Raw genomic sequence first — 13760 nt, 5'->3', positions numbered from 1 at the left:
TAATGGACTTTAGTCCATGAATCCAAACAGGGTAGGGACTAAAGTTTAGTACATGGGTTAAATATATGTTTTGGACCTGTGTTTGGATCCTTGAGCTAAAGTTTAGTAGTTATCACATCGAATCTTCGGATGCTAATCGGGAGGACTAAATATGAGCTAATTATAAAACTAATTACACGTATGGAGGCTAATTCGCGAACCTGTTAAGCATATTTAATTCATGGACTTTACTCCACGGAATCAGGAACCTAATTTTGCCTAACGGCTCGCCGGAGACAGTTCACCCCGCCGGCCTGATTTTGTACGAGTGCTACGCTGGTGACAGGCTGACTGAGAGACAGTACCATGCAACGGGCGTCATACTCGACCCGGCTGTGACGTCATGCACCAGTCAAAACTTCCAGCCAAGAGCCGCCTAGCCAACGGCCACGTCACCTCGAACCGGTTGCCAGCCAGAACCCTCCATAAATATTCTGGCCTGCGCGTGCTCTGCCCAGCAGGGGCGCATAGCAGTTCCCGCACGTGCGCACCTCCACCTCCCCCAAGTTCCGCTGCAGGCTGCCGCGGCGGGTCCCCGTCCAGATGGCCACCGCGACGCACGGCGAGGCCCCGGGCTCGAACGGCGCCGAGGGCGTCGAGATGGTGGAGGCGAACGAGCTCCGGCGGCGGGGCAAGCCCGGCGACGGCCGCGCGGCCTCGGCGGCGTCGCCGGCCCGCGACGGGGCGGGGGCGGAGGTGGGCGCGGGCGCGGAGGAGGACGAGGCGGCGGCGGGGGCGCCTTCCGTGGAGCGCGCGTTCGCGGGCCAGCCCGTGCCGTCGTGGCGGGAGCAGCTGACGGTGCGCGCCTTCGTGGTCAGCTTCTTCCTCGCCGTCCTGTTCAGCATCATCGTCATGAAGCTCAACCTCACCACGGGGATCATCCCCTCGCTCAACATCTCCGCGGGGCTCCTCGGATTCTTCTTCGTCCGCCTCTGGACCAAGGCCATCGAGAGCGTGGGCTTGCTCAAGCAGCCCTTCACGCGCCAGGAGAACACCGTCATTCAGACCTGCGTTGTCGCCTCCTGCGGCCTCGCCTTTAGCGGTGATCGTCTTTTTCCCATCTATTAAGTCCTGTTAGTTTCGGATTATAAATCTAGATTATGGGTTATGGATATTATGGTAAAAGAACACTTGAGGATCACCCTGGGACCAAAACTAATCTGAATTATTTGTGGTCCCCAAGTGATCCCAAGACAGATATTTACCCTATTATCCTTGGACCATAATCCAGCTTATATAATCTAGGGACAAACAGTCTAAGTTTACAGTCATCATAATCTCTTGGCATGTTTCTAGTATTATGGTCGTGAACTCGTGATTTCGTTATGCATCATACAGAAAAAGAAATAATCGACTGGATAATTCTTTGCAACTATGCTTGCAGTAGATCAGTAGCCTGGTTTCCTTCTCCTCTGTGTTAGTCCTCGCTAAGATTGCAGGGTACAAAAGCCAAGTCTACTGAATTTATCTGCTTGTGGTTTCGTATTATTGGCCCACGCGCACTGTACCTTGTGTGTCTTGATATTGTTATGAAATTATTGGAAAATAATCCTGCATGTCCAGGTTCGTGATGTTGTTTAGATGCATAGTCTTTAGAGCTAGCTAATTTTCAGCACAGAATAATGGCAGTAGTAGGCAAATTAGAGCAGTTATTTTCCATATCAAATACTGTAGCTCTTATTCAGCTATATATGGAGTAGAAGAGAACCAGAAAAGCTGCAGTCGTTCCAGCAGCAACAATCCACTGTGTTTGTGTGTGTGTGTTTTGTGGGAGCAACCTGGGAACCCAGTTGAGAGCTAAGGCTACAGTGTCGGACCCAGCAACTTCGATGAGCTTGGGCGTCTCCACTCTACAGCTCTACAAATCGTGCTACCCAACAGCTAAACACTAAATAAGCTCATGGTTTTGGCAGATGTGGAGCCTGGGTGGGCGCCCAGGGTCGCCTTGCCCTAGGTCTGTCCCTGGATACAAACAAATGTCCTTGTACCAATATAGCTACAAGTTTTTGACGAATCTGTCAATGGCTGAATAAAGAAAATAGTGTGGAAGCATAGTGCAGGACAAATTTGGAAGAACATGCTTGGAAGTGACGCGATTCAGAAGTGCCTAGCTGGGTTGCTCTCTGTATTAGGACACTTTAGAAGGAGCCTGCATTTTCTTGGTTTACTAATTTCTCAAGAGAATGAGAGGAAACGTCTGGTTTACAGCTACTATTACTTAAACTACCAGAGATTATTTAACTGGTTTAATTTGCTAATGCAATTGATAATTCTAAACAGTCAGCTGGACTCTGTAAGCTACCGCTCATGACAGTGATAGGCAACTTCTAGACAACCCAAGCTCCCATCTAGCTGTCACAATCTCAGAACAACCCATCCTTTTTTGCTGTAAAGACTTCCTATCTCTTAGAATTAAAAAGTTAGGTTGATATCAACATGCGGCAACACAGCTTATCCAGTTAGGATGGAGAAAAATGTAAGAAAACATAACAGCACTTTTGTTGCATGTTGCTTTTCTATTCATAACTAGTGGCAAGCTGGTAGAATAGTGAAAACTTTTTTCTTCCTACAGACTCTACAGTGGCAAAGTGTAACCTTAATACCTTATTATGTTGGCAAATAAGGGGCTGCATGGTACTTAACTTTAATATGTTGTAGCTGTCCACCAATAAATTATTTACAGATGATATTGCAAAAATCCTAAATTAAAGTAGTTATAGGCTGGCATTCTTAGTTTTCACATGCTGACTTTCCAGGGGGCTTTGGTAGCTACCTATTGGCCATGAGTGATAAAATTGCTGCCATGTCAACTGAGGCAAACGATGCTCAAAATATAAAAAATCCACAACTTGGATGGATAATTGGTTTCTTGTTCCTTGTCAGCTTCATTGGGCTCTTTGGGCTTGTGCCACTGAGAAAGGTCAATTTCTATATCCAACTGACCAACCCTCTTTGTTGGTTAATCCCGTCAGCACCATTTTAACAAAAATTACTATGAATTATTCAGGTTATGATCGTCGACTACAAGCTGACATATCCCAGTGGCACTGCAACAGCCTACCTCATAAACGGCTTTCACACGCCCCAGGGTGCCAAGCTTGCAAGGTGAATACAGAATAGTATTCATTTATATTCTAGTAGGGCACAAGAGCTGAGAAGTTCATTTGTGTTTCTTGTTGTTTACAGGAAGCAAGTGAAGAAATTGGGCACATTCTTTGTCCTTAGCTTTGTTTGGGGTTTCTTTCAGTGGTTCTATACTGCTAACATAGAAGAATGTGGATTCCAAAAATTTCCATCATTAGGCATGCAAGCTTTTGACAACAGGTAAGAATTATTGTCCATCCAACTACGACATGTCAACATTTGATGTTTCTTTCTTCTGCAGATCACATTTTTTTCTATGTTCTTCATTAATCGAACATTCTTTTTATTTTCCAAGGTTTTACTTTGACTTCTCTCCTACGTATGTTGGAGTGGGAATGATTTGCTCACATATTGTCAATGTATCTATTCTCCTGGGTGCCATTCTCTCCTGGGGAATAATGTGGCCCCTCATAGCCAAGAAAAAGGGAATTTGGTTCTCTGCTGATCTCGCTGACACCAATCTTCATGGAATGCAAGGTTACCGGGTAAGGATATGTTGTGTGTTCTTTCCCTGAGGACTCAGTTTTCCTTTCAGCCACTAAATTCTGTCGGTATTGCAGGTCTTCATGGCCATTGCCTTGATTCTTGGAGATGGTATATACAACGTCCTAAAGATATCCATTCTCACAGCAGTTTCATTAAGATCTCAACTCAAGAAAAGTAATGCTAGTACACTTCCTATCTCTGATGATGCCATAGTTACCGACACCGCCCCTGTCTCATACGACGAAGAGCGGCGCAATGAACTCTTCACCAAAGACCAAATTCCTTGGTATGTTGCACTTGGAGGCTATGTTGTTATTGCTGCCATATCTATCGGTACTGTGCCGCAGATATTTCCACAGCTGAAGTGGTACCACATCCTGGTAGCCTACATTTTTGCTCCTCTACTTGCCTTCTGCAATGCCTATGGATCTGGTCTCACTGACTGGTCTCTAGTTACCACCTACGGAAAGCTTGCGATCTTTGCATTCGGTGCATGGGTAGGCGCCTCGCATGGTGGCGTCCTTGCTGGGCTGGCTGCCTGTGGCGTGATGATGAACATTGTGGGCACAGCTGCTGACCTGATGGGGGACTTCAAAACCGGATACCTGACACTGGCCTCACCGAGGTCAATGTTCATCAGCCAAGTCATAGGCACGGCGATGGGCTGCGTCATCGCACCCTGCGTGTTCTGGCTCTTCTACAAGGCCTTCGGCAACATTGGCGCCAACGGCAGCGAGTACCCCGCGCCAAACGCCGCCGTGTTCCGTAGCATGGCGATCCTGGGCGTGGACGGCTTCTCCTCGCTCCCGAAGAACTGCCTCACACTCTGCTACGTGTTCTTCGCCGCGGCGATCGTCATCAACCTGATCAGGGACCTGGTGCCCAAGAAGGTGTCGCGGTTCATCCCGATCCCGATGGCAATGGCCATCCCTTTCTACATCGGGGCGTACTTCGCAGTGGACATGTTCGTCGGGACGGTGATACTGTTCGTGTGGCAGAGGCTGGACAGAGCCAAGGCGGACGCGTTCGCGCCTGCGGTCGCGTCCGGCATGATCTGTGGCGATGGGATATGGGTCCTGCCTCAGTCGGTGCTGGCTCTTGCCAAGGTGAAGCCTCCGATCTGCATGAAGTTCCTGTCGAGGACGATGAACGACAAGGTGGATGCTTTCCTTACAACGCTATCGTAGAATGTTTTCTGGAGATGAAATGTTAATAGTTGTGACTTGTGAAGTTCATGTTCCGCCTGCTTCTCATCTGCTGTGCGTGTAGTGGGGAATAGTCTTTTCCGTTGTGAATCCGTATGTCAGAGAGAGGACAATATTCTGAGATTAATATCAGATGAAAAAAATATGTACAGGTTGATGAAAAGCTGTAGTATTCCTGTTGGTCTATTAAGTGTGATACATTTCATATGTGCGTCAGCGAGGAGGAAGTTGGACAGTTAGGGACTGTTCTGTTCTCACCCTTTTTTTGAAGAAAAAAAAAGCTGTTATTACTTTCTTTTGAGTGAATGTTCTTCAACTATCGTATATATACAGGATGAATATAGCTATACGGCCCAGTTTCCACAGCGCTCGAGGACAAAGAAGGCTGGAGTGAGAAGTGACCGGCATTTGGGCTTCTTGTTTAGACGGGAGAAAGGGACCCAACCAAACTTTTTTTTTAACAAACTGGCCCAACCAAAAGTAACCGGCCCAAATCTCGTCGCGCGGAGCGTGCAACGCGGAGTCCGGAGTCCGATGAGGGCTCGCCGCCATCGGGGTCCGATTCGATTCGACTGGGGGGCGGTCCGTCCGAACTCCAAAAGCGCTACAAATATGGCACGCCGCGCCACGCATGGAGGGAGATAACCGACGCGTGTTCGTTACCAGGACGGAGCACCGCTGATCAGCCGAGCCCTCGTCTCGTCATGGGCGACGTCGCAGACCAAGGGGAAGGGGAAGAAAGAGGTGGCCAACGCGGGAGGAGCGGAGGGCCGCCCGGGAGCACCTGGCCGCGATGCACGCCGACGTCGACCGCTTCATGGAGGAGACGCTGAGGGAGGTCGAGGAGGACAAGGCGGCCGGGCGCGAGCCAGACCCCGCCGAGATCGACATGGACCTCTGGAAGAGGAGGTACGCCAAGGTCATCAGAGACGACCCGCCGCCGGAGTACCTCTTGCCTGGCGTGGCCGCCGCCGGGTACCTCAGGTATCTTGAGGGGATGTTTGGATACCACCTGCTAAAGTTCAGCACTCGGATGTTTGATACTAATTAGAGTATTAAACATAGATTAATTATAAAACTAATTGCAGAGTCTAATTCGCGAGACGAATCTATTGAGCCTAATTAGTCCATGACTTGACAACATGGTGCTACAGTAACCATTTGCTAATGATGGATTAATTAGTCTTAATAGATTCGTCTCGCGAATTAGCCCAGAGGTTCTGCAATTAGTTTTATAATTAGCTCATATTTAGTCCGAACATTCGACGTGACACTCCGACGTGACACTACTAAAGACACCCTGAGTAGCATTTACAAAAGCCTGCCCAAGTAGGGGTAGGGCAACGGAAATCAAGCTATGGTCCAGATGATCATTTCCATTCTTTTCAATCCAAGACATGTAGCAATTACCAATTAGCATCCACAGATTACACTCCGGCAGCCGTATCCTGTTCCTGATCATATCAGTTCTGAAGAAGATACTTGCTCGAAAAAGTTTTGAAGGGGGTACATGTTCCTCTGTATGAGGTTTGCGGTACAAAATTATAGCGGCACGACAAGCAATTTATTTAGAAAATGCACACAGCAGCGAGACGCACTGCCAGCAATTAATCTACAACTCCTGCTCTAGGCTGTACTGCCGTGAGCCGTGGTGACCAGCAGCCACCGGAACAGCACCAATAATCCCGTTGATTTGAGGACGGACCGCCTCGTCCATCCTGGACCTTGGAGCAACGGCGTGGCTGGTCCTCAGCATCTGCAGCCTCATCTCCACTTCTTTCATGGTAGGCCGCTCCCCTCGCGTCAGGCTGAGGCACTCCTGTGCCAGCCGAGCTGTGCCCTCGATCGCTTCCTCGCTTGCTTCCCCTAGAATCTGGTCGTCCACTATCTCCTCGAGGGGCCTTTCACCTATCGCCCATAGGAAATAGTTCGACAGGTTCTGCTTCTTGCCGTTCTCGGGCCTGTTCGCTTCAGCTTATTCAGTCGGCTTATCAGCCACCAAACAGTGTTTTTCTCTCAAAGATTGGCTTCTTCCTTACTAATAGCTCGAGAAGTATCACTCCAAAGCTGTAAACGTCGCTCTTCTCGTTGAGTTGGCCAGTGTGCTAGCATTCTGGGTCCAAGTACGAATGTTCCTTGCACGGCTGTGACTAGATGGGTCTGATCAATTGGGATCGACCTCGACGCACCAAAATCTGAGACCTTTACCGTCTAGCTTTCATTCAAAAGTATGTTCATGCACTTGACATCTCCGTGAAGAATTGACACTGAAGCACCTGATCGGCAAAGATTGCTGCAGCTGGCGGCAGCAGCCGCTAGCCATCAAAGCTACAGCAGCTTAGAGTAACTGGTGCTGCAGCCGCAAGAATTCAGCTTAGAGCTTAACAACACAAGACAGAGATCTAGGGGTAATTCAGGTCGCCTTTATTCATTCAGTCTGGCAAAAGTGCAGATGATCAATTTCGAACGCACACTACAACATTTGCCCCCAACAGCAATAGAAATGGATTTCTTGTTTTCAGTTCATGCATGCCAACCATATGATGTGATGCGCTTCCTGGTTTCTCCAAGCAATAGTTCCTAACTTTCACAGAGCTCCAGCCCCCACTACTTACCATGAAATCTAAGGAAACAAACAACAAAGCTCCACCACCTAAACCTAATGATGTTTTGGTGACTGCAACAGCTAAGAGTACCCACCATTACTGAACACCACTCCAGCGAGCCCAGTCCACAAACTGCATTCCACCATAGATATTGTTGGCAAAACGAACACCAATGGTGAAAGCCATAGCAACAGGTGGAACGCGCTTTGCGACAGGCGATGCTTCCACTACACGCTCCAGACCATTGATAATCTGGTAGCGCGTGTTAGATGATACAGCAAGGAACACACCTACATGCCAACACAGTTTGTCAGTTGAATAGGAACAACATAAATTATATCCTAGCTGAACACACAAATGACACAGTTAGCTGCATAAAAGTAGCATAAGCAAAGGTACCAGAAGATGTGCAACATAACTAAAATGAACTTTCATTTCTGAGATCATCTGATCCAATATAGTTATATGAACAATGATGACAATATTAGTAAGATTAGCAAAGTGCCAAGCATTCAACACTGAAATATGCCCTGCTGCATCTTGATGTCTCACTGTCTCAGTAGACATCAAACCAATACTTAGCTATTTGCAATCACGAAAAATGTATCTCAGACCAGGTAAATGTGATAATAAAAGGCAACAGATGATAAGCATACCCCAAAGTGCAGCACTTTTAACGAGAGGTGGAACAGGAATATCTTCATCTGATTTTTTTACACTCCTGAACAAGGAACAAGCATCAGCACACAAGTCAAAGTAGGGGGGAGGGGGGAGGATCAGATAATACATTAACCGACACTAGTTACGGAGAGAACAAAACATATAAACATGATAGATTGATATCAATAAGAAAAAATAAACTGTATATGGAAACAAAATACACTAGTTCAATAGGATCAGCAACCAATAAATTCAGAAGCAAACTATGAAATTAGTCGTCCAATTGCATAACAATATTCTGGAATTTGACGGGCAGAAGCACTAATAACAATTGGCCATTACCTCTTGGCAGTCATTATCATGTTAGCAATCCCTTGACCAATTATACCACAGACAAATCCAACTGAGCCATACAGGACACCCTGCAATTCAAACAGACATGTTTTAAAGACTGTCCAAACAACAGAATAGTGGTCCAGCAATTAGAGCTAAACATCAACTATAGCTCCAAATTTAGAGCAACCTTCCCATGTAAGATTGGTTACCTTGTAAAAATACGTTCCAATTCTTTGCTGAACTGTAAACCTGCTGCCTGGCCTTTCAGCTTCAAAAACGCTGCAGTTTCAAAATCATAGTATCATACAGGAGAATGTTTGAAGTCAAGCTCTAATACACTACTATTGATTTGCCACATCTACACCATCACCTTCACTTTATTAGATCAAGAAGTGGTCATGAGAACAATATAATACAAATTGAACAGACTTTCAAATTCAAGCCGTTCTCATGGTGTTGCTACCAATATCCATAGAAAACAACTGAAATGAAATTTCACCTGCTTGGCAAAGACACAGCCATCCTGTTGAACCTTCCCAAGAGCCCTGTCGAAGCAGATGGCTTCCCGAATCTCACATAAGGAGCCAATAGCCCCACGAGCGCAATATCAACAGCCACCCCGACCAAAAGATCAGCAGCATACAGCTCAAACTCTGCCCAGAAATCCTTTCCCCTCTTCTGCACCTCCGCGAATGTGGCGCAGCAAGAGTCAATTACAATCTGCACCAAAACCAAAACTCAATTAAGCAACTACAGAACTGTAACTGAAACTGAAACCCCTCATAATCCGATCACTTAAGAAATAACTAAGCAATCACACCCACCTCTGTTCCAACTTTGAAGAGGAACGACGGGTCCGCAAGCATCCGGTTGCGGAGCATCGAGAAGGCCCGGATCATCGCGCCCAGCGGCCACGGCGCAGCCTGCACAGATCAACATCGAAAGGAATGAGGAAAAACGGCCACGCTCACACCTTCCGTACACAAATCCCCTGCAATTCGAGTACCTGCAGATCGAAGTAGCGGAGCAACAAGACTTCGCGGATGCCGGCGTCCTTAGCCGCCTCCATCATGTCGCCCGGGAGCGCAACGCCGCGCGCCGCGGCGAGGCGCAGCACCTCGTCGAAGCCGAGCAGCGGGCCGAACTCGGCCTCCTCGTAGTCGTCGTCATCCTCGCCGGCCCCGCCGCCTCCTCCATCCTTGCCGCCGTTCCCTCCGGAGCCATCCCCGCGGTTCCCGGTGCCCGATCCGTCGCCGGCGGCGGCGCAGGGGACGTGCGGCGCGGAGCAGGAGAGCGACTGGGGCTTGGGTTGCGGGGAGACGGGCTTGAGCGAGAGGTGGAGGGGCCTCGGCGCGTGAAAGGCGTTGCAAGAAGAGGTCGAAGAGGAGGCCGCGGATGCGGCGGCGCCGGCGGCGGAGGATGTGGAGGAAGTGAGGGAGGAGAGGGATGGGGAGGCGGCGAAGGCCATGGTGTGCGTGAGGGACAGACGGCAGTCGGCGGTGCGCGGAAGGGTTTAGGTTTTTGAGTTTTGGCTGTTCTAGCCTTTTTTTTCTCTTCTTTTTTGAAAAAGGAACTTTTTCTCCCTTTTGTTTTTCAAGAAAGAAATGATTTGTCAGGAACAAAACTCCAGAAAATTTGACGGATTTGTTTCGGCGTTCATGTCACCATGAGCTGCGTTCTGTTTGTCCGATCGATGGCGACTTTGTGCAACGTGACTGGTGCTAGTTTGTAAATGTAAAGAGCTAGTAGTAGCTAACAGAAAGAGTATTACTTCGCGATTGTAGTGCAAAATTCAATTGCATCACATCATCAAAGATCAAACACACTCTTTATTTTGTTTCTATTTTTGAAACAAGATAAATGAACTCTCAAGTTCAACAATGATGGTAGGTCTAAAGTTTTTTTTTTTGAGAGGAGGTCTGAAGACTAAAGTTGAGTGATCGATTATTTCAATTCACCCGGACACGAGCACTTCCCCTAGCAGGCCGGAGAAAGGGACAGTTTCTTCCAGTCACTGGGCCTAGGTAGGCCATACGAGGCCAGCAATGTACTTTTGTTTTGTGAAAGTAGATGGGCCAGACGTCAGTGTAGAACCTACTATTCAGAATAGGTGCATCACAAATTCAAAAGTATGCTATTCATAATAGGTTGTTGAAACTTAGCCAAAGAAAGTTGAACAGTCGAAGCCTACTCTCACTGCTAGAAAGGTTTGATTAAAGTTTTTCAAAAAAAAAGAGAAAGGTTTGATTAAAAAAACGCTAGGAAGTTTTTTTCGAAGGAAAACGCTAGGAAGTTTCGCACTGCTTGGTTGAAAATGAACCCCAGAGCAGATAAAAAAGAGCACAACGTCAGGTGACTCCTCTTCAAAAAGAACAGCTAGCTTCCTTAGCAGCTGTACGCTGTTTTAAGATTACGTTCTTTTACCTCGCATCTTCAGGAGCGCGAGAAATGTAAAAGTTTTCAAACCCAAAATTGAACCGACAGTTAATCTGCAACCGTGACCATAATGAGCACAGGACATACACTGCAGTACTACCCTCCAAGTACTAACCAAAAAGCCCTTGGAACTCACTGTGCCACCCAAAAGTACAATCTGGTATCCTATTCCTTCAGCAGCGGATGCAGATCTTGCTAGTTTACTCCCGCAGCCCCACCTCCCACCGTCCCATAGTACGTGTGCAAGCACGTCACTTGAGATCGGTATCAGTACATGCTTGAATGTGTGCTGTGCTAGAAAGTTGCTGTACAACATCTTCTCGACTGCTGCTTTCAATGTAAACGAAGCGGGCATGACGTGCCGTTGCCGACACATGAACCAATGCAAAGTTACGGTTTTACCGTATGAACTCAAGCCAACTGAAAACTTGCAGGGAACACAACTATTTTCTTTACCTAACTGATTAGCTGAACATGCAGGGTTACAGAACATTACTGGCAAGATGTGTTGCCTGAATTCTGCGAGTTCTACTGGCACGACAAAAGGCTAAGAGAAGCAAGAGATCGAGGGGAGCAAAATACACAAACGGCACCAGGCCATATCTAACAACTTGTACTGCTACTACTTGGAACGCTACTGCTACTACCACTCCATATGCCCCCACCCCAAAAGACTCCGAGCACGCATGCCGGGACGCGCCGTGCCGCCGTCGCCGTGCTCACCGGAGGACGCGGCTGCAGAGGCGCGACACGTCGGAGGGGCGGACGGGCTTCAGCAGGAAATCCTCGGCGCCTTCCTCCAGGCACCTGACAAAACCATCGCCACCAAAAGCATGTCAACAAGCAGCAGAAAAGAATATAGGGACTAAACCAACAGACATGCTTGGGCATATGATGCTAACCTGTTGATCCTGGTTGGGACGTTCTCTGAGGACATGATCACCACGGGGATCTCCTTCAGCCTGGACGACTCCTGCATGCAGGAAAGCCATTCAGTGATCTGCATCTATGACGATATACTGCGGATGCTGAAATCGGAAGAAAAGAAATGCGGCTCAACCATGCGCGTACGCACCTTGACCTTCTTGAGGAGCTCGTACCCAGTCATCTCCGGCATCCAGTAGTCCGTGATGATCATGCTCACATTGGGCTCCTGCAACCCAACAAGACGTTATCTTCTCATGAAAAACCCATAGAAAGAAGTGGAATCTGAAACAGAATGAGCAAGAGATTCAGTTCTGTACCGAGCCCAGCAGCTCCAGCGCCCTCTTCCCGCTGTCCACGGCCGTCACTGCATGCAGAACTCGAAGCCTTCAGGTTACACAACAAAAACCACAACAGAGAAGACAGAAGCAGCAGCATTTCCAGGAGACTAATGACTCACCGCGGAACCGCGAGCTCCTGAGGATGCTGGCGATGACGGCGCGGTCGACCGAGCTGTCGTCCACCGCGAGGACGTGCGGCGCCGCCGCGCTCCCCTCCCCGCCGAGACCCTTGCAGCTCGCCATCTCCTCCCTCTCAGGCACTCCCTTTCCTCTACCTCTCTGCCGATCGAGCACCGCCACCTAGGATCTCTCCTCAAAATGGCCTCTGGACTGAGTATGATGGCACTAGGACACCGATCGATGTGAGCACGTCAGAGCCCTTCGGCGGGGTGCGGTTATATAAAGGCGAGGCGAGGCGAGGCCAGTAGGCCAGCCGTCACACAGGACGGTTGGGAGGTGGGGGCTAGCTAGAGAGATTGTAAGAGACACAGAGGAGGAGCCGAAGCCGAGGCGGGGAGGCGAGCCAAAGGAAGATACCAGGAGATCACGACGCAGCGGCGGTGCGGCGACCGAGAGATATCGCGCGCGGGGCCAGGGGTCTCGGCTGATCGGGTACGGCCGGATCCAGTGCTGCCCTATCCATCCCAGAGGGTAAAGCGCGACGCGCCCGCGGGCGGTCCGGCGCAGTGGATCCGGGGGGCGGTGGCATCCGGCACGGCCGGCCGGGCCGGGCAAAAGCTGGCGCGGCGCATGCACATCCCAGAGGCGAGGCGAGGCGGCCCGCCCCGAAACGAAGAAATCTTTTGTCGCTGCCATGGCCATTGGCGAGCAGCGTCGGCACGCACCGGATCTTTCCTCTTCAATGCGTTGCATTGCAGCATACTCCCTCTATCCTCTCTCTCCGTATAAATGTTGTACTGGCCAGTTCACAGTTCAGTATGGACTGTACAGAGCGACTGATCGATGGAGTACAGCCATCCAGCGAAGGCTCGAAGACAAACTACAGCACGTGAGGATACGATGTACACCGCCGTGATACATTGATGGCACGTTATTAAGCTCACAAATCTCGGCAATCACGGTACGCGTACGCTGGAGTAGTACCTAGGTAGTTATTTATGTGCTGTATCTCCATGCATCTTCCCGTCATTAACACCATTGAAGGGCTGATTTGTGCCACCATTTACTTCCAAACCGAGATGACACTGTACTGTATAACTGTAGTGCATCTTCACTACTTGGATTTGGATACGTACTAGTACGTGCGTGTATCGGTTCTGGCGTCCATGCACCATCAACTCTTCACTTAATAGGGCTCGGTACAGCAGTAACCTCACGAGTGCTTCCTTTACTCGCGTATACATGTACAGCTACAAACACTGTACTTCCTCCAAACTGATTTGTACCCACGTCAACAAAAAGGAACTTATTCAGGACAATGATACGCAACACCATAATCCTTGCTTCTTAAATAAGAAGACATGTAAAAAAAAAGTTTAGAAAACTGCTCCCTCTGTCTCTATTGATAAGGGATTTTAGGACTTTTATGGTAATTTAAAAGAACTGAGAAAAATAGCATATAC

The 13760-nt window shown here is 48.6% G+C and overlaps 3 protein-coding genes across 3 annotated transcripts; 1 reads left to right on the top strand and 2 right to left on the bottom strand.

The window, feature by feature from the left end:
* Positions 1–502: 502 nt before the first annotated feature.
* Positions 503–5079, top strand: LOC117865167 (probable metal-nicotianamine transporter YSL13). The gene is made up of 6 exons (XM_034749307.2): positions 503–1081; positions 2796–2959; positions 3047–3144; positions 3226–3363; positions 3479–3668; positions 3744–5079. The coding sequence occupies exons 1-6, from the start codon at positions 583–585 to the stop codon at positions 4854–4856; spliced, it is 2202 nt and encodes a 733-aa protein (XP_034605198.1). The 5' UTR covers positions 503–582; the 3' UTR covers positions 4857–5079.
* A 2198-nt stretch (positions 5080–7277) lies between these two features.
* Positions 7278–9999, bottom strand: LOC117862618 (protein RETICULATA, chloroplastic). Its single transcript, XM_034746120.2, has 7 exons — positions 9483–9999; positions 9301–9399; positions 8976–9196; positions 8686–8755; positions 8483–8562; positions 8137–8201; positions 7278–7770 (listed from the first exon to the last, which is right to left on the bottom strand). Exons 1-7 carry the CDS (start codon positions 9942–9944, stop codon positions 7577–7579), a joined length of 1191 nt encoding a protein of 396 aa, XP_034602011.1. The 5' UTR covers positions 9945–9999; the 3' UTR covers positions 7278–7576.
* A 1334-nt stretch (positions 10000–11333) lies between these two features.
* LOC117865025 (two-component response regulator ORR5) lies at positions 11334–12945 on the bottom strand. Its single transcript, XM_034749103.2, has 5 exons — positions 12297–12945; positions 12157–12203; positions 11988–12065; positions 11815–11885; positions 11334–11719 (listed from the first exon to the last, which is right to left on the bottom strand). Exons 1-5 carry the CDS (start codon positions 12418–12420, stop codon positions 11632–11634), a joined length of 408 nt encoding a protein of 135 aa, XP_034604994.1. The 5' UTR covers positions 12421–12945; the 3' UTR covers positions 11334–11631.
* Between the last annotated feature and the right edge of the window lie 815 nt (positions 12946–13760).

This window comes from Setaria viridis, chromosome 7, assembly GCF_005286985.2.
Source record: "Setaria viridis chromosome 7, Setaria_viridis_v4.0, whole genome shotgun sequence".
Taxonomy (NCBI): Eukaryota; Viridiplantae; Streptophyta; class Magnoliopsida; order Poales; family Poaceae; genus Setaria; species Setaria viridis.
This window is presented reverse-complemented; position numbering and strand designations above follow the sequence as displayed.

Excerpts from the sequence above, each read along its gene's own strand:
- LOC117862618 (XM_034746120.2), bottom strand. The coding sequence starts at position 9,944 with ATGGCCTTCGCCGCCTCCCCATCCCTCTCCTCCCTCACTTCCTCCACA. Across the intron at positions 9,400-9,482 it reads TCCGCTACTTCGATCTGCAG|GCTGCGCCGTGGCCGCTGGG; the intron begins GTACTCGAATTG and ends TGATCTGTGCAG. Across the intron at positions 7,771-8,136 it reads TAAAAGTGCTGCACTTTGGG|GTGTGTTCCTTGCTGTATCA; the intron begins GTATGCTTATCA and ends GTTGGCATGTAG.
- LOC117865025 (XM_034749103.2), bottom strand. The coding sequence starts at position 12,420 with ATGGCGAGCTGCAAGGGTCTCGGCGGGGAGGGGAGCGCGGCGGCGCCG. Across the intron at positions 11,886-11,987 it reads AGCTCCTCAAGAAGGTCAAG|GAGTCGTCCAGGCTGAAGGA; the intron begins GTGCGTACGCGC and ends TCCTGCATGCAG. Across the intron at positions 11,720-11,814 it reads GTCCCAACCAGGATCAACAG|GTGCCTGGAGGAAGGCGCCG; the intron begins GTTAGCATCATA and ends TGGTTTTGTCAG.
- LOC117865167 (XM_034749307.2), top strand. The coding sequence starts at position 583 with ATGGCCACCGCGACGCACGGCGAGGCCCCGGGCTCGAACGGCGCCGAG. Across the intron at positions 1,082-2,795 it reads CTGCGGCCTCGCCTTTAGCG|GGGGCTTTGGTAGCTACCTA; the intron begins GTGATCGTCTTT and ends CTGACTTTCCAG. Across the intron at positions 2,960-3,046 it reads GGCTTGTGCCACTGAGAAAG|GTTATGATCGTCGACTACAA; the intron begins GTCAATTTCTAT and ends TGAATTATTCAG.